We start from the raw sequence: 26,781 nt of genomic DNA, 5'->3' as shown, positions 1-26,781 counted from the left end.
AAGAGGAGCTGTTGTGCCTTCTTGGAGCGGGGGTAGGTCTCCCATTTCCTCCCCCACCCCCACCCCATAGCATCCTTCAGGACAAACTGGAGAATGAGTATCAGAGAGTGACTTGCTCTGAGGGCAGTGAGTGGGCACAAGGGAGCCCCAACACAGGCTGGTCAGCTCCCACAAATACATTCCTAATCTGTGTGATCTTAGTAATCAATTCCAACAAGGGCTGGAGGAAAAATGCTTTTCTGGAAAAAAATTTTTCTCATTGACTTGCACTATGAATGTGAAGGCATATTTCTATGAAGGAAAGAAAAATCTGCTAACAGACTGGCAATCTTCCCATCCCACAAACATGCCAAACACCTGTTACACCTGAGGGCCTTTGCACTGACAGTCGTCTCTGTTCAGAAGCCTCTCCCAGAGTGCTCACATGCCTAGATCCTTCTAGCCATTCAGGTGTCAATTTAACCGTCACCTCCTGAGATCTTCTCCAACCAAAAAAGTAGCTACCCCATCCTCAACATATACACACACACACACACACACACACACAGACACACACACACCCCCAGTCCTGGCTATTCCATTACCAGATTTATTTTCTCCATAGCACTTCTTATCACCTGACAAGTTATATTTTCAAGGGTCTTCTCATGTATTGTCTGTCTCTCCCCAGGCTCCAACCAGCCTGGAAGGCACCATGAAGGAGGGACCTAGTCTGTCTTGCTCACCACTACGCGTCCAGCTCTTGGCCGTGTTTTACATACAGTGGAAGCTCAGCAAGTGCTTGCTGTAGGAAGGAATGAGCAAGTGAACGGGCAGAGGAAAGCACCCAGAGTAACGGGTAACCCAACAACCTGCTCCAGGACACAGCAGTGGTCCCACAGGGCCTGTTCCTGGGAGGACGGGAGAAGGCAGAGGCTCCTTCCTGACCCCAGGATCTCCCCCGGGGTGTGTCATGTGCTTCCCCAGCTTCACTCTAGCCCCTCCCCAAAGGAGAGGAATTTCTTCCACATGGGACTCATTCTAAACCTTCAGGAAACTGGGTCTTCTTCTCACCTTTAACCTGCTGGTCAGAATGTCCAGTAGAGCTGGGCTGTAATATCTCACTTTGTCACAGGAGCTGTTGCCTAATACGTTGTATTCCTAACCTACAAGTTGCTTTAGAATAACTATGCTCCATTGTTTAATTTTACGTCTGAAATTATCTCAAAGGTGCTTCCTTGAATGAAGTCTTCCTGGACTGGGGAGCAATAGATAGATGATTGATTGGCAGATGGGTAGAGTAACAGATCTATTGATCTCTTTTTTTAATCATTATCAAGTCCTAAAAATACTCTGTTATCAGTGGCTGCCTGTTGCCCCCCCACCAATAACTTTAACTCTCTTTCAAAACAAAGATCTCCCAGGATAAATGAAACATGCTCTGAATTTGTTAGTTTTCAATGAAAAAGCTAAAAATTATCATTGATGTACAGTTTTTCTGAGAAAATGAAAATATAAATCCACAGGTTGGGCCCCTCCCTAATGCGACTTTTATCACTTCTGCAAGATGTCCCAGATTTAATTCCATTTTGTCAGGCAGAACCACAAGCAGCTGAAGAGGAAAAACGAAGCCTGCCCATCTAATTTCCAAAGCAATTTCCAACACCTATGCTCATGACCCACTTTACTAACAGCTCAAAAGCTACAGGGCCCCCCACCGTCCTCACTGCAGGGTATCCAGCCACTACGAAGCACCTTGTCTGGCTCCCTCTCCACCCTCACCCCCACCTGCACCATCAGTGCTTTCCAGACAACTAGATCTGCAGTTAACGTTCTGGGACCCCTACAAAATCCCCAGCATTTCAGCAGAGAGGGGCTGTATTCCAGTCTTCCAAAACCTTGATGTGACCAGGGTAGGACAAGGGGGAAACATAACATAAGAGAGACAGGCCTGGCACCTGGATGGTGGGTGACTGAGGGCTGAACCACATCGACAGGAGACGTGTGTCCAGCAAGCCTGTGAGCTCCAGCCGTACTGCTAGGGGGGTGGCCTGGATCCGAGGGTTTCCAGCTTCACTGTGCACAGGCTCTCACCGAGGAGTCTCGTAAAAACGCAGACTCCTGGGTCCTGACCCCAGACATTCTGAGTCAGAGTCTGGGGTGAGGTTCGGGAATCTTCATTTAATTAAAACCACCCCCCATGATTCTAGCGCAGGTGGCCCCCATATGGGGACTTTGAGCAGGGTGGTGACGATGGCCCCACTCTACTCCGTGCCAGTCAGACCGCCTCAGGGTACTGGTTGGTTTCAGCTCTGGAAATCACACTGCAGGAAGGCTGTGGGCAAACTTCCAGAGCCTGTGCAAAGGAGAAGACCAAGGTGGCAAAGGTCCAGACTCCTTTCATCCGAGGAGCAGCTGAAGGCTCCATGGGCATCTGCCCTGGTGGGGGTGGGGAGGGGATTACACAACCTCACACACTGCCAGGGCCTTCTCTCCAGCTCCTCCCTCTGTCCCTACTCGTGTTCCCACCATGTTTCATTTTCTTGCCTGTAATGGAGACAGGATAAATGGCAAAGATAAACCCCTTTTCGCTTTCAAAACCTCAGTTCTCTGTTGACTCAGGTGCCCCTAACAGAGCCATCAAGGAAGAACAGCCCATCACGACCAGAAGGGAGGAGGCCCCAGGCTAAGGAGCTGGACCCAGTGCCCTCTGTGCGCCCAGTGTGGCTGCACCAACTTTTCTTCCTCCTCGCTCTGTTCCCATCCTCCTCGCCTCCAGTGGTAAGAGGGTCTTTGGCAAATGGATACAGAGATGAAGACCTTGTTAGCATACCGATGTACAGAGATTGTGTATAAGAGAATAAGCAAGAAAACGGTTGGTGGGTCTTGTAGGTGCTCTGCTCTGTAGACCTTCGAACACCTGAGCCTTCCAAGGATGACCACCAGGAACTATGGCAAATCACCGGGAAGGAGCCACAGCCACGTCCCTAGAGGGCAAGGAAGAATCTGAGACAAGACGAACACATTGAGAGAAGCAGAGAGACAGAGGGGGTGGCCCAGATGCTCCTCCAAGGCTGATTATCAATGAATCATAAGGCGACTCCAAGGGAAAAGTGGGGGCAGAAAAAACAGGTCTGTGCCATCTTCTAGCCTCTGTAAGTGTTAATAACCAGCTAACGGTGATATCACACTGTGACCCCGTGCCTTCCAGATATTCTTGACATAGCAGAGGGGTTCCATAAGTATCGATCCATAATTCTATAGCACAGTCCCTCCAACTCCCACAGCCCCACAGCTTCACCTCGCCACTCACCACCTGCTGCTCTGGCCTCCAGCCCCTGGATCCCCATCACTCAACACTGAGCCGTCATTCTTAAAAACAAATGCCCTCAGTCACTCCCTACCTTTTTCTAGCACTCACTAAAGAATACGTTTAGTGATCTCTTTTTAAAGCGAATAACCTTTACAGAGTGGGTATAATCATTCCCCAATACATCTCTTTTAAAAATTACAAGGTTTTGGTTTTTTACATTTAATGCTAAATTTTCCTGACAGTAGGAGCCAGTTTGCTACAAAATAATGTTTTCCACCCCAAAAGATAAGAAAAGTTCTGAGAGCGAAGGAGAGCAGGGAAAGGAGGAGAGACGGTCGTTAAGAGGGATTTCATTGTGGAATCAGAGGACAAGCTGCCCCAGTCTACCTACTCACCAGGAAGTTGACTGGTTGTAGGTCTGCTGAGTCTTCTTCACCAGATTCCTTGATTTGTTCTTTTTTGTGTGGTAATCTCCCATGACCTATGACTTCCCAAAGAACCTTGCGGTTTGACCACAAGTGACACCCAAAGGGATGCACTTAGTCATCTTCCTGCTTCATCAGACAGGCAGAAAGGTGGCCTCAGCCAGGGGGCCTGCCTCACATTCCACCTCCTACCCATCGTCTTGTGCATGGCTGAGCCTCAGTCCCCACAAGCCCCACTCCCCTCCTGGCTCTCTGGGATGGGGACCCAGATGGATCGATGCACCAGAGCACTCTGCTGAGCTCAGACCAATCAGACTTCAGGGCAGCCTCCATCATTTCCAGAGGCTGCCCACTCTCCCAGGTTTCACGAAACCTCCTCGTCCAGTGCTCCCCAAGATGTGGTACACACCTCCAGAGGGGTACAAAAGGGACTTCTAAGAGGCACACAGACCACCCATTCTATTTTAATACTTAGGGACTTACTTTGATATGTAGACTACTAGAAATGTTAGTAAAAAACACTTTAGAACTATGATTTCACAGATGTTACCTAAGGAGAGGCTAAGGAAAAAGAAAAAAAACAGGGTGAGTCAGTTTAAAACACACATCAAGTGGTAATGCTGCAGGCAGTTCTAGGATATTGTCAAGAACAGGGAAGGAAACAGTCAACGACCAGACTTTAACAGGACTGCTCCTGTCCATCGCCTCCCTTTGTGGGTGAGATGACGTGTTTAAAATGCCAAGCACAGCCCCGGCAGCCAGGAGATGTGCACAGACAGAGTCCCTGCCTCCCCCAAGGTCACACACAGCTGACGTCAGAACCAGATCTCCTGAGTCCTCCCCACTAAGTCCCTTCGTGCAACCTCAAGCTCAGACAGACTCCCTGGGTGATAACTGGAGACCCAGCACTTCTCTAAGCCCCACCACGCCAGGCACTGGCATCTGCTCATCCTAGGACCACAAAGAAATGAAACGAAACATGTCAGGCAGCAACGTAAACAACCAGGAGCTCATCTGATCCTGGCCATGACCGTGCTCTTTATAGAGGAGGCAGCTGTAGCAGGAGAGGTGAAGTCACCTGTCCAAGGTGACTCAGTGAACGGCCAAGGCCCAGATTTGAGCCCGGGCCTTTCCGATTCCAGAATACGAACAACCTCCCAGTCACCAGAGACTGCCCTCATTCCACCTTTCTTCTTCTTTTCTTCCTTCATGGAAGGGCAGATCCCAACTGAGCGTGGACACTACAAACCCGAGCTCTGTCAAAGGGGCAGCTGCTGTTTACAGCCCTTTTGAGGCCACAAGTCCGTGTCTGAATAAACTCTAATGTAGAAAACCTTGTGCTTCCCCTTTTCATGGATGGGTCTTGAATCTCCCACTCCTCCCCACCCCAACGGCTCCCCCCTGCTCAGGCCATTGTCCTCTTTCCCCTGGGCTGGCACTTTGGCCTCCCAATGGGTGCCCCCTTCATTCTGTCCTCCACACAGTGGCCAGAGTGACCCTTCTCTACTCAAAACACAGAAGAGGCTCCTCCTGCCAGTCAGTCACAGCCAGACTCCTCAGAGGGACCAGGGCTGGGACCCGCCCTCCTCCTGCTGGGTCAGACACCCTTCCCCACATGTTCTGCGCTGGCCTTGCTGCTCCTCAAACACACCAGGCACCCCTCACCCACCCCAGCCTCAGCTTGGCTGACCCCATCACCCAAATGCTCTCTCAGGAGCTGCCTGGCCAACTTCTTCACCCTTTACGCCTCTGCTCAAATGCCACCTTCAAGTGACGGTGTCCATTCCTATCCAGTTAAAAATCACGACACCCCAAACTTCTGCTGCCTCTTACCCTGCTAACACTGTATAACTCACCTCCTAGGACACCGTACAGTTGACTCATTGCTTACCACAGAACAACAAAGTGATGAAATGAAACCCAACCCTTTCTGAGCACAAACATCACTGCATCCCAAGCAGCAAAGCAGACAAATACTATTAGCTCATTTAATCTTCTTCCTGCAGAACAGAAACTCCACAAAGGCAGAGGCTTTCCACATGCTCTGTCTCTTCTGTTCCCTGATCCACCCAGTGAGCACGAACGTCCTAGGACGGTGCTGGCGCCTACTAAGCACACAGTAAATACTGGCTCCGTGACCAGTTCACACCGCAGCCATACTGGACAGGGCTACAAGAACCTGAAAAGAAAGCAGTGCTCCTTTGCTCTGGCTTTCGCGAGTGTCCCCTGGGCCAGCAGCAGCCCTTGGAGTCCCCTCTGTCAGCATGAATCTGCTTCGGCGTCCCGCCCCCGGGATCTGAGGCCCTTCCCTCAAGGCTTATGAACGCACAGACCATTCACTGAGGGGACGCTCATCGGGGAGCACCAGGCCACTGCCGCCCTGCAAGGCAGCCCCCACCCCCACTCGGACCTGCCGGCCTCCAGAGACTCAGGGCAAGGAGCCGCGGCTAGAAAGTGGAGACCACGTTGCCAATTACAAAAATCAAAGTTGGGGAGCAACATGGGGAGAGCCAAGAGGCCATACAGGTCCCTCATTGTCAACAGGTTAACCCTCATGATGCAGACAGGGAAACGGAGGCCCAGCGACGGGGGATGGAGCTATCCCAGGTTACACGGCAGGTCACTGGGGGAGCCAGGCCCTGCCTCCTCGACAGCATTGCAGCAGTCGGCCAAGACTCAGCAAAGGCCACACCGCCCTCAGCTGCAGGCACCTTCCTCTCACCCTCCTCCACAGAGATTCTGAAAATGCCGGGGAAGGCGGCCCCAGTCGCCACAGCCAGGAATTTTGGAGTAGCGCTAAGGGACGCTCAAGTCTGCCCTCGGTTTCTCTCCTGTCCCATTCCCAAAGCTGTTCTCAGGTTTCCACCTCCTGACATGATGGCAGCGGGACCCACAGCAAGGAAAGGGGGTCTACCCCGCGGGCTCCGGAGGACACGGAGCACACAGTGGGACCAGCGGCTGGAGAAGAGCTCAGCAGGATCTTGGAAAGATGCACATGCTCCCAGATGGGCACACGCTCATCCATGGCCCAGGGGGCTCACGGGGCAGGAAATGCCCTTCCAGGTAGGGAACCTGGAGAAACCCAAGTATGCCTGTGTACACAGACGTGCGGCTGGACGTTCATGGTAGCGGTGTTTGCAACAACAAAAAAGTGGGAACAACCTAGCCATTTCTCAGAGGGAAAATGGATAAACAGGTCTGCCCATAACAAAATCCTACACAGCAGTTAAAATGACCAAACAAGACCTACATGTATCAACATGGATAAATCTCAAAACCGTAATGTCGAGTAAAAAGAGAAATATCAAAAGGATATATAATAAGAGCATTTATTTAACTGTTTAAAATACACAAAGGAATAACATACATATTTATGTATGTACGTTTGTGTATATATAAACACATATAGGTGGTAAAAGTACAAAAACACAAATTCCACAAAGTACACCACCTTCTTGGGTGTGACAAGGAACACCTGGGAGGGGGTGGGGTGGGGAAGACGTAGGGATGGGCTTCAGCTATATCTACATTTGATTTTTTTAAAAAAAGAATTTGAAACAAACACAACAAAATGTTAGTCCCTATTTAACATATATAGTAGGAAAACAGGTATCTATTACATTTTTCTTGAATTTTTCTATATTTTGATGCTTCATAATTTAATGTATAAAAAATGAAACACTAAAAATTTTTTTAAATAAAATACTACATAAAAGGAGAGAAATCAGAGCCGGGCAATGTAAATTTGCTGGCAAAACTCTTTCCAATAGAAAGCCAAGAGTGGGTACTGAGGAGCATTCCTGCAGGGTCTGACTTTGACACATTCATTTGTGGGTACAGGACCATAGAGGATTGGGAAGAGCTCCTGGTGAAAAGTCAAGCAAGTGTTCCTGGGAACAATTCAAAAGGAAAAACCGTACACAACAGAGAAGTTCTCTGTGGTTTACTTACAGTGTGAAAAATCAGAAACTCACAGAACGGCTTACCAAAGAAATATGATGATCACTTACACTACAGCCGCACAAACAACAAGCAGAAGACAAGACAGAAAGACGGGAGAATGTCCATGAGAGACACCATCACGTGCGGGTCCCATACCAAGCAGAACGGGCAGGGGACCAGATACCCCTGCTGCACCAAAGAACGCCTGCACGTGGACAAGGCTCAGGGGAACAAGGAGAAATGAAGACGGCTCGTTAGAACTACATTTATAGTTTTCTACTCTCTTGGAGGCAGGTCACGAAGGGCTCTCAGTGGGGTCCAGTTGGTGCTCCCACCTGCCCACTCTTAAGCACTTTCTCCTCCCGCCTTCACACGCCCATCCATGGCCCAGGGGGCTCGTGGGGCAGCGAGAATTCCCTTTCATATTTCCAGGTTATAACGAATCCCCCAAAGATTTCCATAAATCAATTCCAGATGCCGCACATGTCACAGAAAAGGGCTCAAAAGTCAACAGCTCCAGAAACCAGGAGGTTAAGCAGCAAGGTCGTATTTCATCTCCCAAAGCCAGCTGCCTGAGACAGAGCCTTCGCCTTAGGTAAAGAGAATGTTTTCATTTTGCATTTGCTCTAAAAGTCTTGCAACTCTGAGAGAGCCATATCAGGAAATAACTTCAGTTGCTCACGTTTCTGATTAAAGCAAAAGCTGCTCAGTGAGTCTAAAGAACAGACAAGTCAAGGGAACAAACCCACATAACATCTTAAATCCTCTGCAAATACTACTCACCAGACTTGATTAACTATTTAGCTGTTGGCTCTGCACTGGTGAAGGGAGTCACTAGCTATGCTGAGTTTTAAACTGGAACACATGGAAGAAAGGGTGCTCTCAGACAAGTCACGGGGGCGCCCGCCATCAGCTCACACTAGGGAGCACCTTCCATTATGGACTGCAGGGTGGCCAGTGCACCTGAGGCTGGACAGCGTGTGACCATGCTCCCAGAGGGCACCCCACATGCCCTACCCATCAGCCCCCTCCTGGCTGAGTGGGCCACAGGCACAGCTGGACCCCGAATGGGCAATCAGAGACCTGAGATTCTGGCCATGACTCAGAGGTCAGCAGTGACTGACCAAGCCTTGCCAGTTTTCCAGTGTACCATCCCCAGGGACTCAGGACCAAAGTCCCACCCCACACTGACCACAGGTTAAACTTACCTTAAAACAAGTAGTCAGCAGCTGAAATAACAAGCGTCTCGCCCTGCCAACCACAAGGCGCAGGCCCACTTCCCTACCGGGTATTTCCAAGTTACCATGTCCTCCCCAGGAGCCATTCCCTTGAGCTGAAAGCTTGTTGCTTTTCCACTGTGAGAAAACTGGGAACCACAGGGCGTAATGCGTCTCAGCTGATCCCTCCAGGCTCAGTCACCACCTCACTCTTACTCAGCTCGTACGCAGGATATAATAAAGTATGTGGGCCAGGGGTCTCTGTGCCAAACCTACTCTTTTATTTGATAAGACAAACCTAAGCATCCATGCAGCCGGCTCAGGCGTGGCCACCTCTACTAGGAGCTGACCCGTGACACAGGATGAGCAGGTGCAGACCGGCAGGGCAGGGCCATGAGATGGTACTGTAGGGGTGGACCCAGAGAGGGGCCTGCTGCGGGAAGGCAGAACAGACCTGGACAACCTTCACAGGGGACGGGGCAGCCGGGCCTGAGGTTCACAGCAGACACCTGGTACATGCTGGGCACAAACAAGTCCTTTAGACACAGTAATTCATTTAACTTCATCTCCACAAGGTTTTGAGGTGGGTGATATTATTGCACCCCTTCTACAGATGAGGAAGGATTTCAGAGAAGGCAAACAACCACCCATCGCCTCCCAGAGGGATGAGGCAGACCTGGAATCTGACCCAGGCCCCCTGCAGTTAATACCATACTCATTCAAGAGACATGAGCCCACCCCTACGCCAGGCTGCACCGGGACAGAGAGAGATCAGACCTGGACGCTACCCTGGAGGCCTCCCATCTGGCAGCTTCACCACCACTGCAGACAGAGCAGGGGAAAACAGAGGCATCAGAGAGAGCGATCAAGGCAATAGGTCTTCAGAGAGAGTGGACTCTCCAGGAGGGGTGCATGAGCGGCACCTTAAAGACAAGCTAGTTGGACTTTGAACCAGCAGAAAAAGAGGCATCGAGGGCCCCTACTGTGTGTCGTGTAGATCAGCTCACATAATGGGGAGCCCACTACCCAGAAATCCTTGCAACAGACACAGCAGGACTGGGGCTGATGTTCAGACCTAGGCCAAAGCAGCAGTGGGAGTATTACCCCAACCCCTGTCACACACACAATCCCTCCACACACACACACACACACACACACAGTGGGAGTATTACCCCAACCCCCGTCACACATACAATCCCTCCACACACACACACACACACACACACACACACACAGTGGGAGTATTACCCCAACCCCTGTCACACACACAATCCCCTCCACACACACACACACACACACACAGTGGGAGTATTACCCCAACCCCTGTCACACACACAATCCCTCCACACACACACACACACACACACACACACACACACAGTGGGAGTATTACCCCAACCCCTGTCACATACAATCCCCTACACACACACACACACACACACACAGGCTCAGCCCCAGGAGGCCCGGAGTGGGCTGCGTAGGGCCAGGCAAAGGGGCAGTGGGCGCCTTTCAGAACGGCTTGGGGCCTGCACCTGAAGACGCCCGCTCAGCTTCATTCTGGGGCAGCTGCTCAGTGGGGTGTGAAGCAAAGCCATTCAATGTACACAAAACACAGGCGACTGCAGGGCAATCACAGGTGAGATCCGAAAAATGTGTCAGGCTGGGAACAAAAACAGAGGACAGAGAAGCGCACAGAGAGCCAGCGCAACTCAGAACTGGCTTCAGACACAAACAACAAGGACAGCAGGCAGGGACACACTGAGGGCAGGAGACCTGGGCCCCAGGTCCCTTGTCCACTGACAAGCTGTGTGGCCTTGAGCAAGTCGCTTGGCCTTTCTGAGCCTCCATTTTCTTGCAGGTAGCATGAAGGGACTGGACTACATGACCTTTCCAGTTCCCTCCAATGCTGACCTGCTATGACTTGCTGCCCAACGAGGGTCCTCTAAGATCCCACACACTAAAGCAAGGCCCCCAGCTGGCTCTCCAGGGAATAACCTTGAGGAGGAATAAAAGATCTGCCCCATGCATGCCCCAAGACACACAGTGGGCCCTCGACCTGCTGACAAGGGCAACAGGACATGTGCATAAGGCCCCAGCGAGCACTGGGCACAGGGGCAGTGTGGGAATCCTACTCGGGGGAGCCTAGCTCTCACAGCGCCGTTCCCTGTTTGGAGGGACTAAAACGAACCACAAAATAAACAGACACTACAGGCATCAAGGCATAGTGTTGAGGAGTCAGAAAAACCGGGTTCCTACCCTGGCTCAGCCACCTCGTAGCTGTGTGGCTCTGAGGAAGCTGCTACAGCTGCTTTGCGCTCATGATGCTCATCTGTGAAACCTCTTCCTGGGGGAGAATCCCTCCCTCCTCGCTGGACTGACTGCTCCAAGGATCAAATAAGAGAATGAAGGTAGAAGCTGGCATCGTGCCTGTCACTTAAATGGTGGCAACCGTTGCTATCACTGACGACGATGGCTAAGACCTGAGAGAGCTTGGGTGATTCTGCACGTCGCCCCCTTCACCCCGAGGTGCAGCCTGGCTTGGGACTGAGGCTGAGAAACGAATCAACATCTCCCAGAGGGGGGAAGGAGAGTCAGCAAGGAGGACTTGGTCAGAGCCATTCCAGGGACTACTGGCTTTGAGACCCCTCCAATCTCTCACCCTCCATTCCGGAAAGGTCTGGAAAGGACAAGTGCTTTACAACTTCCCAGCACCCAGTCTCCACACGCCAGTGAGAGAGCGATGGAATATCCCTCAGGGCTGGAAGGTCCCTACCCATCTTACAGATGAGAAACTGAGGCTCAGAGGCATGAAAGACCTTGCCAGTGGAAGCCAGGGTCACAGAGCCCTAGAACCCAGGAACACAATACCCGGCTGGGCTCACCACACTTCAGCTGAGGGCGAGTGTCTATGGGCAGGGGCTGGGCTGCTTACTGGAGAGACCAAACAACCGGCCCTTAGCAGCTGGGGGATCTGGGCAGACTTGAGTTGCCACTGCAGCCCCAACCTCCCTATCTGTATAAGGTGAGAGAGCGAAACAAAACCCCTAAGACAGAAGCACAAGCCAAGCTCCTCCCACCACCCCCCAGACCAGCATCAGTGTTTCTTCATAGTAATACAAGGGGGTTAGTTCTGAAACCCAGAAAGAAGTCTCCAAAACAGACCAGGATCTTCCCGGCTGGTCTTGGGTTGGACAACTTCCTGCCTGGAGAGCCTGCGTTAAAAAGGACAAGGAAGTCTTCTTTAAAACAAAAAGCCTCTACAGATGGTAGACTCCAAATGGTGGCCATCCACATCCTACACGTGTGAGAGCATGCTCACAACGTCTGAGAGGAGCAGGGGGCGGGGCAGCCCACTCCTCCCTTCCCGTGGGCCTCAGGACACAGCTCACAGCTTGCATTTATACTTCACTGCCCACTTGCACTGGCAAATACCTCCTAGTCTAGTCCAGCGAGCTTGTGCCAAGTCTCACTCCACGGCAGGCCTGTGCTGCACTATGCCCTGGAGACACAGGAGGAAATAAGACACTGCCCTGCCCTCTGGGAGCTTGCAGAGGGGCCAATTTCAGCAAAGCAGGAGCTCAGAGAAGGGCTCACCCAGAGTGGGGTGGTCAGGGATGGTTTCCACACATAATTGGCACCCATTGGAGCTCAATCTTGAAGGGTAAAAAGAGCTCATGAGATGCAGAAAGGAGGGATGGGTGTTCCCAGAGAGGAAGCACCTGAGCAAAGTCCCAGAGGCGTGAACTGCTTGCGGTGCATCGGGGTGTACCACAACTCTGGGCACTTCGGGAAGGCAGAGCCACGTGAGAGCCAGCTGCTCCATGAGACGGCCGGGCTGGCACAGGCTTGGTGGCTCCCTCTGCTCTTCTGGAGTCCTGACTGCCCACACTAGGTCTGACCTCTGCCAACCAGCCAGAGCACCATGGCCTGACCCAGCCAGATGGCCCTCCCTCCTGCAGCTCCCCTCCGCCTACCTTCTGGCCATGACTCCCCTGCCACTGACAGGAGACAAGCCCAGTCTGTTGCCCCAGCTGCCTCAGTTCCCTCCTCTGTAAGATGGGAGGGTCACATCCTACCCACTTACAATGGAGGCACAGCCCCAAAGCCCCCCGGCTCCTACAAGCAGCCCCTCCATCCTCACAAAGCCAGCCCCAGGCACACCTGGAACCCCCTGCCCCATGTCTTCCCACCCCCCAGACAGGAGGTGGCCTCGGGCACCCTGAGCAAAGCTTGCCCTATGCCTGATCCTGTAGAGGTTTTTCAAACAATGACTAGTCCTCCTGTCCACCTGCCAGAGCCAGTGAAGCCCCTCCAGAATCCCACACGGACCAGGACTCAAGGAGACTGACTAAGTGGGCAGGTCTCACAGAGCCCACGTCCTGGACTGCCATGATGATCTGGCAAGAGCAGGGCCCCCTCACAGCACTCTGTGGGGTGTGAGCCACAGAAGGTGAGGCCAAGACCCCACTCAGAGGGATGAGCAGGAGCAGGGGATATGACCAAGTTCTGGAGGCATGTGGGTCTCCCCAGTAGCCTGGCATTTTACAATCATTTGCAGTTGATACTTCACTGAATTCCCAAAAAGATTATGAACAATTGATGTGTGCAATCAGACCAAGAAAACAAATTAAGAAGAGGTAAACAAAACATGAAAAATGCTCACAGTTTACTAGAAACAAGTTTGAACTGGAACCTTCTAGAAACTCCTAGAATTGGAACTTCTAGAAAGGAAGATTCACAGAGAAGCCTCCATCCCCCAGAAGATGCAGCAGGATCATCCATGCTGCCTACACAAAGACTACAAAAGCACAGACTCCAGCATCACCATCCTGACAAGAAATAGTAGCACCTGCTCCAGCACACAGACCAAATCAAGCTAGCATTTGCTGAGCCTCCGCCCAGAGCCAGACAAGTGCTAGGCACAGTCGGGGAGGGAGAGACGAAGACTGGAGCCTCTTCCAGCAGAAAAGAGAAAGCATAGACACAACTGAGCACCAGATGAAGCCACAGTGTCTGGTGCTTTCAGAGAGAGACAAACAGTGCCTTGTCAAGCAGTGTGTGGGGGATGAGGGGAGGGTCAGAGAAGGAGAGAACACTGTAGTTTGGAGAACTGAAGAAGACGAAAGAACACAAGGACACCCTGTGCTATGGTCTGAATGTTTGTGTGTCCCCCAGAATTCATTTGTTGACATTCGAACACCCAGGGTGATGGTATTTGGAGGTGGAACCTTTGGGAGGTACTTAGGCCATGAGGGTGGAGCCCTCCTGAATGGGCTTAGTGCCCTGATGAAGGAGGCCCCGGAGAGCTCCCCGCCCCTCCCACCTCCACCATGTGAGGACACAGTGAGAAGTTGCCAGTCTGCAACCCGGAAGAGGGCCTTTGCCAGAACCCAACCATGCTGGCACCCTGATCGTGGACTTCCAGCCTCCAGAACTGTGAGAAACAAATTTCTATTGTTCATAAGCCACTCAGTCTGTGGTATTTTGCTATAGCAGCCAGAAGAGACTAAGACGCCCTGAGCAAACCTGGACAGAACGCTGTTTTTCGAGCTGGCCCCACTGCCCTCCAGTTGAATCAACGAGCATTGTGCCTTCTAAGATGATGAGAAAAGGGCCTCTCCTCCCGACACACCTACTCAGGTACCATTAGCAGCAGCCACCATTTATTGGCCATCTGCCATGTGCCGGACCCCATGCTGCCTCATTTTACCTCACAACCACCCTGTAAAGTCATAGGTGAGGGGCTGGAGGCTCAGAGGGGTTACATCCAAGGCCATGCTGTTCCCAAATGTCACAGACTGCATTTGAGCCCAAGTCTCAGGCTCCAAGTCATGCACTCCTGCCCTGGGGCCACCCCTTGGCAGGCAGGACAGCTCTGCTGGTGGACAGCTCCAGGGTGGAGAGGAAGAGGAGGTGAGGGAGCACAGGGGTGCTTCCAAGGCCGGAGAACCAGAGCAGGGCAACAGAGGCCAGCCTCTGGGACACTCCGTCCCACCAGCAGGAGGATCACTTAATCGGGGCTGCTTAACAGTAATTACCCCAATAAATAAAACAAATGGCTTTAATTTAAAACACATTAACTTAACAGCAGGCTTTGTGCCAGCTGACAGGCCCTGGCTCTGCTGCTCAGAACAGGCACCTGGAACAGAGACAGGAGCACACAGGGACAGGAGCACATACAGACTGCATCACAAACTTGCCTCTTGGGGCCAGGGTCCCTAGTAAAGGGCCCTATGGTCTGGGGAAGCGGGGCGGGGGGGGGGGGGGGGGAGGCTGGAGATGTCCTGGTCACCCTGACGGGCCCTCAGCAACCTACAGGCCATTGTGAGTGGCAGAGGCCAAAGGAAAGAGCCGTGGACAGGGAAAGGTGTGAGGAAGGGAAGCAGGGAGTCCCTCCCAGGTCCTGCCAGGTACCCCAGACGGCATTCTGCAGGTGCGGGAGATGCAGGAAGCCCCCGTTCTCGACCCCTCCAGCGGCCGGGGGGCTTCTCCTCACCTCTAGCGGCCTCCCTCCGCCAGGCACGGACTGGGGATGCTCACATTCACCGCTGTGACGTGCCCCATGAGGGGGGAATCCGAGGCCATCTGACAGCTAAGGATGCAGAGACTCCACGCAGTCAGGCAACCAGGACCTGCACTGGGATGAACGCGCCCCTCCCCGCCATGCCTGCCTCTCGGAGACTCGGGCCACTTGCCCAACTTTCCACCAAGTGCCAGGACATCTGGGGCCCCAGACGGAGCGCAAACCGAGCTCACCGCGGGCGAGAGGGGCTCTCCTCTCACGCAGCTCCAAGAGACACGCAGCTCCAAGAGACACGCTTTCCCTTTCTAAGCGGAAGCCCGCCTCCCTGCACCCGGAGGGCCCGTGCTAGGTGAGACGGGACCCCAGATTGAGGGGAAAGGATGCGCCCTGGGAAGCTGAAAGGCCCGGGGGCGGCGCCGGGTGGGGTCACGGGGCTGGGACCAAGGAGGGGCGAGCAGGCTCAGATGCGCAGGGACACACTCCGCCCCCATCCTCACTCTTCCCTCCGACTGTGCCGCGGGGAAGCACTGCAGGCTTCTCCAGCCAGGATCGCAGCTTCTTTTTCATCCACCTTTTTCAAAGGGCCTCATCAAAGCAGGTGTACAGCGGGCGCAGGAAGGAAATGACCGCCCACAATCGCCACGCAGACTCCCTTTCACTTCAGTCTTCCCTTGTAAAACACGGGGGGCGGGGAGGGAGGGAGGGGGGAGAACGTTCGTCGAGAAAGAACAAGAACAGCTCCGCGTGCGCGCGAGGTTCCGGTGGTGGGAGAAGCAGCGCGGCCCGAGCACCCAGCGCCTGGCTCCGGCCGCGCAAACGCGGTGCAGCAGCGCCTCCCAGCGGCCGCGCGGAGCGCCGCACGCGGCTCGTAGGCCGGGGAGGTGACCCTGGCCCGGGAGCAGGAGGGCAAGCTCCTGCCCTCCCCACTACTGCCCGCGGGTCTCAGAGAGGGCGCGGTGACCCGCAGGGGAGCCCGGCGGTCCAGCGTGAGCTGCACTCCCGCAGCTCCTCCTTCTCCTGGCCGGGGAGCCCCGCGCGCTGATTCCAGCCCTGGAGCTCCTTCCAGCGCACGCCCTCAAGCAGAGGACACACCACCTGGTGCCCATCTGGGGAATACATCTCCGCCAATAGCAACTCCCTGGTCCGTCTCAAGCACAGGGCAGCTGGAAAACTAGCCCTGAGGAACCGGCAGGGGTTTGGCCTCCTGGAGGTCAAGGTGGTGCTCGCCCACCCCCAGCCAGAGATCCGTGGGGGCCCCACATCCTGCCTGCTCTGCTGTGGGGGTTAAGGTAAGCCAGCTCTCATCCACCCTTCCAAAAGGGACCAAGGCTGCTGGTAACGCTGACACTCAAATAGAACAAGGGCGGGCCCAGCTCTGTGTGGCACTAAGTCTCTGTCCTCTCTGCCTGAGGTCTGTCACTGGGAGGATGCCACGCCCAGAGGTTGTTTCCTTCCTTCTCCAATGCTTGGTGATTCTGCGATGCCCCGTGAAGCCCAGTGAGACTGAAGCTGCACTGGCGGCAGGCACAGTCTGTTCATACTGTATTTATTTGGGGCAGCTGGGCAGGGGGATGATACAGATTAAGAGGCCAGCTCCAGCCCTAGTGTGGAGCTCAGGTCAGTCCCAGATCTCTCAGCCTTGGGGGTTCCTTCACCATCACACTGATGCTCCAATGAGACGTTTGTGAAAACGTTTTTATAAGCTCTGCAGTGCTGAACAAATGTGGTTAGTTATTCTCCTACTCAAATCTTCATACTAGTAACACCCCCTCATTGGTTTTAGGCATAACATTACTGTACACATCAGAAATTTCCAAACCGTGTTCTTCAGAATATAGGTGTTTCCAGAGATGTTACAACATCTTTCAGGATGAGGAGGAGGGAGTCAAGATACCTGGTTTTTCTTGTAAAATGCATTTTGGTAAATATGTAAGAAAAATACCAAATACACTTATGCAGTTGACCTTATCAGTATGTAATCATTTCATCATTAATCATTGGGGAAGTGCAAATCGAAACCCCAATGAGATGCTACTTCATACCCAGTAGGATGGCTATAATCAAAAAGACAGACACATTCTGGTGAGGATGTGGAGAAATCAGAACCCTCATACACTGTCGGTGGGAATGTAAAATGGCGCAGCTACTTCAGAAAACAGTCTGGCAGTTCCTCAAAAGGTTAACAAGAGTTACCACATGACCCAGCCATTTCACTCCTAGGTATAAACCCAAGAGATCTGAAAACTATATCCACACAAAAACTTGTAAATGAATATTCACAGTGAATTATTCCTAATAGCCAAAAAGCAGAAACAACCCAAATGTCCATCAACTAATGAATGGATAAATAAAATGTGGTATATCCATACAATGGAATATTATTCAACCATAAAAAGGGATGAAGTACTGACATGTTACAACATGAACCTTAAAAACATTATGGCAAGTGAAAGAAGCCAGACGCAAAAGGTCACAGTGAAGGAGTCCTTTTATGAAATGTTCAGGATAAGCAAATTTACAGAGACACAAAGCAGATTAGTGTTTGCCAGGGCTGAGGAGAAGGGAGAATGGGGAATGACTACTTATAGGTATGGGGTTTCTTTTTGGGCCGATGAATGTTCTGGAATTAGTGGTCATGACTGAGCCACATTGTGAATATTAAAAACCACTGAACTGTGTATTTTAAAGGGGTGAATTTTAGAGTATGTGAATTATATCAGTTTTTTTAAATTGCAAAAAAATGTAATTATGTCTTTTAAAAATGGCCCATGGGAACAGAGAACAGTCAGAAAATCATGAGAACTACTGATGCCCAAAGCTGGAACTTTCATCTGTGCGTTGAGGCCCCCATAGCAATTACAAATCATCCATGTATCAGTGTGTTTCATCTATATGATGACCCATGGCCTATGTTGTGGACTTTGCCTTATCATTTCAACACATACCTGTGAAATAATCCAGAGTTTATTGTATATGATACAATAATACTATACAAAATTATTCTCTAGATCCATGAGTAAAGTTTTCCATGAGAAACATGCACTGGTACGCAAACTACTACCGTTCTTTCATGAACATACTATAATTTAAAAGAGTTCCACTGTTAAGTGAGTTTGGTAAAACACCACTGTTCTCTAAATCCTATAGAATAATATGTCAGCCTATGTTTTCAAAGAGTCTCTCATTTCAGGACACATTTCTCTGATCACCTCTTTCCCAGACTGTCATACCATATTCAGAAGTTTCATTCTGGGTGCCAGGTGCCCGCTGCCATGACAAGCTGGAGAACCTGCATTTCAGTGTCACCTGTCTGTCATCAGCTTCATCAGTGAGACAGCCAGCATCGAGGTCTCGACACTCAGGCTTCTTTCCAGCCCCAACTACGAGCTGAGCTACTATCTTTTCAAGGACACTCACCGTTATGCTCTTGCAGTAAAAGAAACTGGAAATTTCCTAGTGTGTGCCAAGAGCTTTAACATCTGTCTAGTCACCCCTAGAACTCAGCACACATTCCTCCTGGAAGCCAACAATTGCTTTTAAGCATGGAATGCACATGGCTCCCTTTTATTCCTGACTTGTCATCTGGAGACTGAGCAACCCAGCCTCACGCCCTGAGGAGGCGGGGGTTTGACAGAAGAGGGACAGATGGCTGAGAACTCTTCTAGGATTTCTTGGGTTTAATTAATAGAGCCATCAATCAGTCAACTACAAATATTTATTGAGAGCCTAGAAGGTGCCAGGAACTGCGCTAAGAATCTGACAGTGATGGACGTCTCCACTGTTCCATGCCTTCCATACGCAGGAGGCTGCACTAGGTCAGACGAAGGAGGTAAGTAGTACCCCTGCCCTCGTGGACATTATATTCCAGGAGGGGGAACAGGATGTTTTCTCAAATGCGTGGAGCACACCCCTGCCCGAGCCCTCTCATGTGCAGTTCTGACTAGAGCTTTCCATTCCAGACGTTCCAACAATTCACCTCTCACTTCCTTCGGCCCCGGTTCAAATGCAGCGTATCCATGGGACTGTCCCTGACCACCTCTGCCAACCCTCCCCACCCCTATACACTCCGTGTCCTCCTCCAGCCTTACTTCTCTCTCTGCAACTTATCACAACCTGACTCCCGCTCTCGTTTATTTGAAGTCGACCTCCCAACTTCCCCCCGCAACCCCACCCTGTAAGTTCCGTGAGGGCAGGGACTCTGTTCTGTTCCTGCTGTTCGCAGGCACCTAACAGGGGCTGCATGCTCAGTAACATCTGTTGAATGAATGAATGAATGAACAAATGAATAGGTGCCCCCAACAAGGTGATGGGAAAGATCACGAGGCCTGGGGTGGGGGCTGCTTTAGAAAAAGGGTTCAAGGAAGGGCTTTCTGAGTGGTTAACATCTGAGTGATGACACAGCGACAGCACAAGAGAAACACCACAAAGAAGCCACACTGCTGAGCCTCTGAGGGTGTACCAACAGAGGCAGGTGAGCCCCCCAGGCCGCTGCAGGGGGCCAGCCACCCCAAAAAGGAGGGAGGAGATGACCGCAGGGTCCTGTCAGTGCCAAGTCATGGCGAGGTGCTCTGGGGCCCACTCGTTGTGTTGATTTCCCCAGAAGTCAGCAGAGCAGAACGGCACTGTGAGACTGGACCCATAATAACCAACACAGCAGCCCTGGGCTGAGTGTGGTACAGCATCGTGCATTTAATCCTCACTGGCACATGGGAGGTGGGTATTTCACCCTCAGTTTACAGGAGGCTTGGAAGCCCTGAGAGGTGAGGGGGATTACCCACGGTCACCCAGCAGTAACTTGCAACCAGCATTTAAACTCAGCGCTGTCTCACTCCCTCGGGACCTCTCCTTGCCCACCCCACTGTGTTCTGCAGCAGGACAGGATGTAAGTGAGTGCAATGCTAAGCGATGTGGTTCCTGCATGGCAGGGGCTGTGCCTGACCCATGCCTGTGTCCCCTGCAGCTGGGAATTCAGGGTCCCACACACAGAGGTGCTTGGTCATTCCTGGGGCTTCAAAGTGCAGGCTGGGCTCCTGAGGGGGTGTGGCAGAGATGGCTGATTGCCAGCCCAAAACATGCTCTCTTCTCCTTCCTTATTAACTGAACCTCTCCTTTTAACTGAGTACTCTGCTTTGGTTCTGCCTCCATCCTGCTGCTGCAACACAGACGTGATGGCTAAAGCTCTGGCAGCCATCCTGGACCATGAGGACAAGGGCCACTCCCTAGGGACAGTGAAACAGAGCTGGAAGGAGCCTACAACCCTGATGACTTCACAAAGCTCCCATGCCAGCCCAGGAATGCCTGGACTTCATTTAGATAAGAAATAAAGCTCACTCTTGCTTAAGCCACCAATATCTGGGGGTTCCCATGCTATATTCTATCAAACCTGGTACAGCAAGGAAGACTTATGGAAGAGATAAGTCTTGACATAAGTTTTAAAAGCGTAGTATTCCACTTGACAGACAGCAGGAGACAACAGAAGGCTCAGAAGCAGAGCAAGCAAAGCTCTATGATAAGGAACAGCTTTTCCTACAGCTTAGGAAGGAAAGGCTGGACAAGGAAGCTGAAGCCAGCTACTGTGGGTCTAGAAGGCTGGAATGACCTGGGATGACAGAGGTTTGGAGTGGAAATGATGTGATAAAGGCAGCGTTTTAGCAAGGTGAATGCAGCAGTCTTTCCCAGGCCAGCTGAGCCAGGATAGCCTGGAAGAAAGAAAGCTGTTCAGTCAGATGTTTCCTGAATGCCTACTATGTGCCAGGCATTGTGCTCCCAGGGAAGGCTGCACAGAGAAAAGGATGCCTGAACTGAGTCTGAAAGACTGGCAGGAGAGCACCAGGTGCTCCTGGACCCCTTACAGCAGGGACTCCTACGCTCGCCTCTGCAGCCCCATAAAAACTCCGATTCCCAAGACTCGTCCAGGACAGTCTGACCCACAGACTGGGGCAGGGCCCAGGATTCTGTATTTTTACTAAGTGTCATCAGGTGATCATATGCAGTTAGTCTATAGACCTATTACATAGGCTAGAAGCAGTTCCTAACCCAGTACCTGGTTTGGATAGTTATTAAATAAATGAACAAAAAATATACTCCCTTAGTGCAGGAGTGTCTCATCATAGGATCTTCAAGGTAAAAAAGTTTAAAAGAAAGAGAAAAAGAAAAAAATTCTGAGTAGGGCTGTGAGGACGGGACATTGTGGACATCACCCATTCACAGGGTTGCCAGGAGTCAGAGGCAACATGACAGCACGTAAACACCACTGTTAGGAGATAAACCAGTAGATTCTGAGAGACTTTCAATAATAACTGAAAGATTATTCTGGCTAAATGAATGGTTTTTTAGCTAGTAGTTCATTAACCAAAACACAATCTCAGGTCACTGTGATCAATTTCCACAAGCATTTCAGCAAACAGGTATTTCTGTGTCACTTGAAAATGGCCCTCTGGGTGTGAGCATGTCTATGCTGCTCACGGTAGCCCTGCTCTGCATCCTGCAGACACGGGCGGGGGGCGGTTCCCAGGGTGTCTGCAGACAGTTGGGCGGGCAAGGAGCGGCCTTCCTCCTCCCAAGGTGTTCTAACACACTTCAAGGAAACCCTCCCTGGAAGTGACTTGTCCTCCCCACCCTATCTTAGACGGGAGAAGAGCTCCTTAGAAGGGAAACATGGTACAAAAGGAAAACATTGGCCCAGCTCACGGGGTCTAGCCCCAGCCAGTCAGTAACTCCCCACGTGGCCTTGGGAAGTTTCCTCACCTGGTGTGCTACGTGCTCTGGAAGATCCCTCCCAGCTCTGATGCAACCAGGGTGAGAATTTCTACAGTTTCCTTCTTCCTAATTAATATGGAATAGATAATTCTCAGTATAAAATGCACTCCCACATGTAAGGCATGATGTTCGGTGCTGGGGATAAAACATTTCAGAGAAGGCAGGGTCCGTGCCCTTAAGGGATTTACAGTCTAGCAAGGTAGACAAATAATTCATTCAATAATTAGATAATTACAACTGTGATAAACGTTGCTACAGAAAAGTACTTGATGCTATGAGAGGGTGTTATAGGGGCTCAGGAAAGGGTTACCAAGGAAACAACATTGACACTGAGACCTGAAAGCAGAGTACGAGCTAAGGATGCGGGCACGGGGGTATTGCTGGCAGCGGGGAAGGCATGTATGAAGTGGTGCCTGAAGATGCATTGCTTTCAGGAATACTCAAAACCTGAGGAAAAAATTAAATGACAAATAAAATGAGGCAAACCTTTTAGGACCACACATTTAAAGAAAAAAGAGCACCTCTTATCACAAACAGAAAACAGATTCACACAATATGAACTCAAAAGTAGTGGGAGCACTTTTATGCTGGAACTGATAAATCCTTATCTGACGACAGCCATCTGGCTGGAAGCCCTGGACCCTCACCTCTCATGTCTCAACAGGGGTGGGGTCAATTCCTTCAGGTCATTTGCAGCTGCCTCCAGGCCTTGGGTGACCACTATGGCTGTCAGAACAGGGCTCACCAAAGGGAGGGAGGGAGTCAGAGCATGAAACACAGACCCCAAGATGGGAACCCAGCCCTGAGGCTGGCCTGCCCCTGGACAAGTATTTCTGGTGTCACTATGTGCCAGGCATTATGCATAGGGATGGGAGACACAACATGATATAGTCACAGCACCAGGGGGGTACTTGCAGGAGGAAGAGGAAGACACGCCTTTCAGAGGGGGATCCCTCAGACAGCTCCAAGGAGGGGATGGTATCTGAAGATGGGCAAGACTTGGAGATGGACAGAGAAAGAGTATCCTGACAGAGGGATGACATAAGCAAAGGTATGTTGGCTGGAAAACACTGGGTGTGCAATAAGTAGCTGCGGCTGGAAGGCACTGGGTGTGTAGTTAAGTAGCTGTGGCTGGAAAGCACTGGGTGTGCAATAAGTAGCTGTGGCTGGAAAGCACTAGGTGTGCAGTAAGTAGCTGTGGCTGGAAAGCACTGGGTGTGCAATAAGCAGCTGTGGCTGGAAAGCACTGGGTGTGCAGTAAGTAGCTGTGCCTGGAAAGCACTGGGTGTGCAATAAGTAGCTGTGGCTGGAGCTTGGCATACGGGGACGGCAGAGATCTGGCAATGGTGTAGAGTAAGCCTGAGTTGCTTCCTCTGTCTCAGAAAGTGAAGGGATGACAATGCTGGTCAAATCTCAGCTCTGCCCAGACTGGACCTGTGACCAAGAGCCCTTGGCTTTCTCCATTGGACTAGCACAGTTACTCAGACATTATATTCCTAAGGATCACCTGGGACAGGGTGCCAGGCCCTACATCTGGAGATTCTAATTAGGTAAATTGAAAAACCCCAGGTCAGACAGTGGGTCCCAAAGGCCCTTCCAGTCACAAGGTCCAGGTCCTGGACTCTTGGTCTCCTACAGCATGAAATCCAGACTCAGGTGCCCTTCCCTGTGGTGGGTGTTCCCGACAGGCTCACTTGTCCTGTGCAGGGAACAGACCTTTGATGCTATGGGGGAAGCAGGAATGGAGAGCTGTGGAGTGCTGGGCATGGACTATCTCCAGGGTCTAGGGACATTCCCAGGGGAGGTGAGAGCTGACTAAAAAGGAGCCAAGGGCTCAAGAGGGAAGTAAGGACATTCTGGGCAGAGTACAGCTTGTGTAAAGGCACATTCAGTACCATTAAGATGTAAGGTGCATGTAGGGGAAGGACAAGAAGCAAGGCTGGAGAGGAAGGCTGGGCCCACAACACAGACAGCCCTACCAAGAAACTGGGACTTGATTCTGTAGGCAACAAACAGCAGACCCTGAACCCTCAGGACCCTAGCAGCAGCTCCCCTGAGTCACTCTCTGGACACAGACACATGAAGCCCTACTCTTGCCTCACCGCCCTCCCCCGACATCAGTCTCCATCCTTTGAGATCACCTACTCCTACCCAAAACTCAGACCTTGGATCCCCTCTGTGCAACCATTAGGTCAAACTGAGGCAAGCAATTTGAGCGATGAACACTAGGCTAGGAACCCAATCTCTGACAAGCAGGCGAAGTGTGATGATGGGGAGAGGTGGGCACCGCCACGGAGGCAGGCTGGTCCAGCCTGGGACAAGGGAGACAGCTCTGCTCGGCTCTCCCCAGATCTTATCTGCACCTCTTCGCGCATTCTCTTCCTCCTTTGGAGGAACCCGCAGCTTCTCTAAATGGGCTCATGACCCTTGAGGGTAGGGGAGAAGGGGGCACGGAGAAGAGATGAGATGGTTCACACTGGCTGGGTCTGGGCTTGACCAGTTTCGACCGCAATACCTTAAGAGCTACGAGAAAGTCACTGCAACGTCAACGATGCAAGAGGCCTCACTAAGACCCTGCCCAGCAGACTCTGCACAGGATGACTATCGGTGCCTTCAGATGACCTGCTCCATCCTCAAAAGGCAAAGCTTGAGGAGAAGAAAGAGGTGCAGACTCTGAAGGCACTACTATCCTGCAACGCTAGCAAAGAGGGGGCGTGCCAATTCTCCGGGGGGCCCCACTTAAGAAGGAGAGACGTGGCCGGGGCGGGGGGAGAGGGGAAGTCAGGTGGCACCGCGGCTCCACTCCTGCACAAGCTGAGCGCGACCTTCTGTGGGACACGCCCCCAGACGATGCCTCCAGCATGCTGTGAACACACACGTGGGACGGTGGTTTAAGGGGTTAGGCTTCTACAGGGGTTGGCAGCGGACAGCGCAACGAAGACACCTCCCTTCGGACCTCTGACTACACCGGGGACCGGGTGGGCCACACGCCGGGGGCCCCCAGCTGCGGTCCCGCTCACCTTGCACTTGAAGCCGGTGGCGGGCGGCAGCAGCTCCCGCAGCAGGGCCTTAGCCACCTCGCGGCTGGCCTCCTCGCTCACGAAATGCAGGTTAAGCACCTCGTGCGCCTCGAACTTGGCAAGGTGCAGCAGGGAGCGGAGCGCGACGCGGGCCTTGGCCTGCAGCGCGGCGTTGTGCTCCGCCTTGGTGAACATCATCAGCAGGTGGTAGTCCACCGGCCCGGCCCCGCCGCCCTCCAGGCTCTTGGCCTTGGCGCCCGGGGCCGGCGCCACGGAGCCCCGCGCCAAATCCGGCGCGGGCGGCGAGGGCGCGGCGGGGGCCCCGGCGCGGGCCTCCTTCAGCCTCTTGGTGGCGCTGGAGAAGGTCTCCCGGCCCGAGCCTAGGTAGTAGAAGGCGCAAACGGCAAGCGCCGCGGCCAGCAGCAGCGCGCAGTAATGGGAGCGCACGGCACCCAGGCGCGCCATGGCCCGAGCGCATGGGGGCCCGCCTCGGAGAAGACCCATGCGCCACGGCCGGCGGGCCGAGCAGCCGCCGGCAGCCGAGACCACTACCCCAGCAGCCACTTAGCTCCCCCGGCGGCGGCGGCCATGGCGGGGGCGGAGCCGCGCTGCCTGGAGCCAATCCGCGGGCGCTGATGCGCGGAGAGGCGGGGCCAGGGCTGTCCGGCAGCCGCTGGGTCCTAGACGCAGAGGGATTAGCGCTGAGCCGGCCCGCGCGTCCGCGGCAGCCGCTCCAGCCTGGTCGGAGGAGCGGGTAAGGACTTGACGAGAAGAAAGCCAGCGGGCGTTACGGTCTGTGAAATGGCCCTCTTAAGTGCCCGCCCCAGACGCTAGAAATCGAAGCTGAGCCTTGAAAGGAATTGAGGTGCCCTAACGCAGGACCTTTGGTTAGCAAAAAGACTAAACTGGACGCACAGAGAAAAATTTTCTCTACCTTTTTTAGCCTAATTTCTTGGAGGCTTTAAGTCCTCTCCCCGTCTCCCTTCACACCTTGAAGACTAGCTGGGGCTGAGGCATTTAAACTAGCAAGCTCCTTCCCCATGCACAATAAAGGTGAACGTCTCCCGAGGTGGAAATCGCCTGCCCATCCAACTTGGCATCTCTGAGGATGTGACCAGCAGGGGCCCCCCGCTGCCCAAAACTTCGGGATAGTTCTGAGAGCCCCAGGGGAGTGACACCAGAGACAGTGATAGTAAATTTTTTTTAACAGAATTTAACACTTTAAAAGTCTTAGCATATACCAGGTAGTTTTGCAAATTCTTAACGAAGGCACATTGAGATAACGTGTCCAAGGTCACATAGCGGCAGTTTTGACCCTAGACAGTTGGACATCGCCAACTAAATAAAAACTGATTAACTTCAATCTTCCAAGGATTGATGATATGCCATCCTGTTTAAGTAAACATGTACAAATGGTCTGCATGCTTGAAAAAGGTGGAGGTGAAAATGCATGGACTAATGCACGTAGAATTCTCTCTCACCAGTCTATCATGCCCTGCCATTATTTCTCAAAGTGTGGTTCCCAGAACCACAATTCATCTCATTTTTAGCTCTTGTTCTTTTCAATTGGAGCAAACACTTTCTGAAAAACATTTGACCTTTG

At 52.2% G+C, this 26,781-nt stretch overlaps 1 protein-coding gene across 1 annotated transcript in view; it reads right to left on the bottom strand.

The window, feature by feature from the left end:
* The window catches only part of XXYLT1 (xyloside xylosyltransferase 1), a 173,416-nt gene extending 147,680 nt beyond the window's left edge, over nucleotides 1-25,736 (bottom strand). The window contains exon 1 of the mRNA XM_046659641.1: nucleotides 25,179-25,736. Coding sequence (XP_046515597.1) covers nucleotides 25,179-25,682 — 504 coding nt within the window. The 5' untranslated portion in view covers nucleotides 25,683-25,736. The remainder of the gene's footprint in view (nucleotides 1-25,178) is intronic.
* Between the last annotated feature and the right edge of the window lie 1,045 nt (nucleotides 25,737-26,781).

Source organism: Equus quagga, chromosome 4 (genome assembly GCF_021613505.1).
Source record: "Equus quagga isolate Etosha38 chromosome 4, UCLA_HA_Equagga_1.0, whole genome shotgun sequence".
NCBI classification, from domain to species: domain Eukaryota; kingdom Metazoa; phylum Chordata; class Mammalia; order Perissodactyla; family Equidae; genus Equus; species Equus quagga.
Note: the sequence above shows the minus strand (reverse complement) of the source record. Positions and strands in the feature narration are given on the sequence as shown.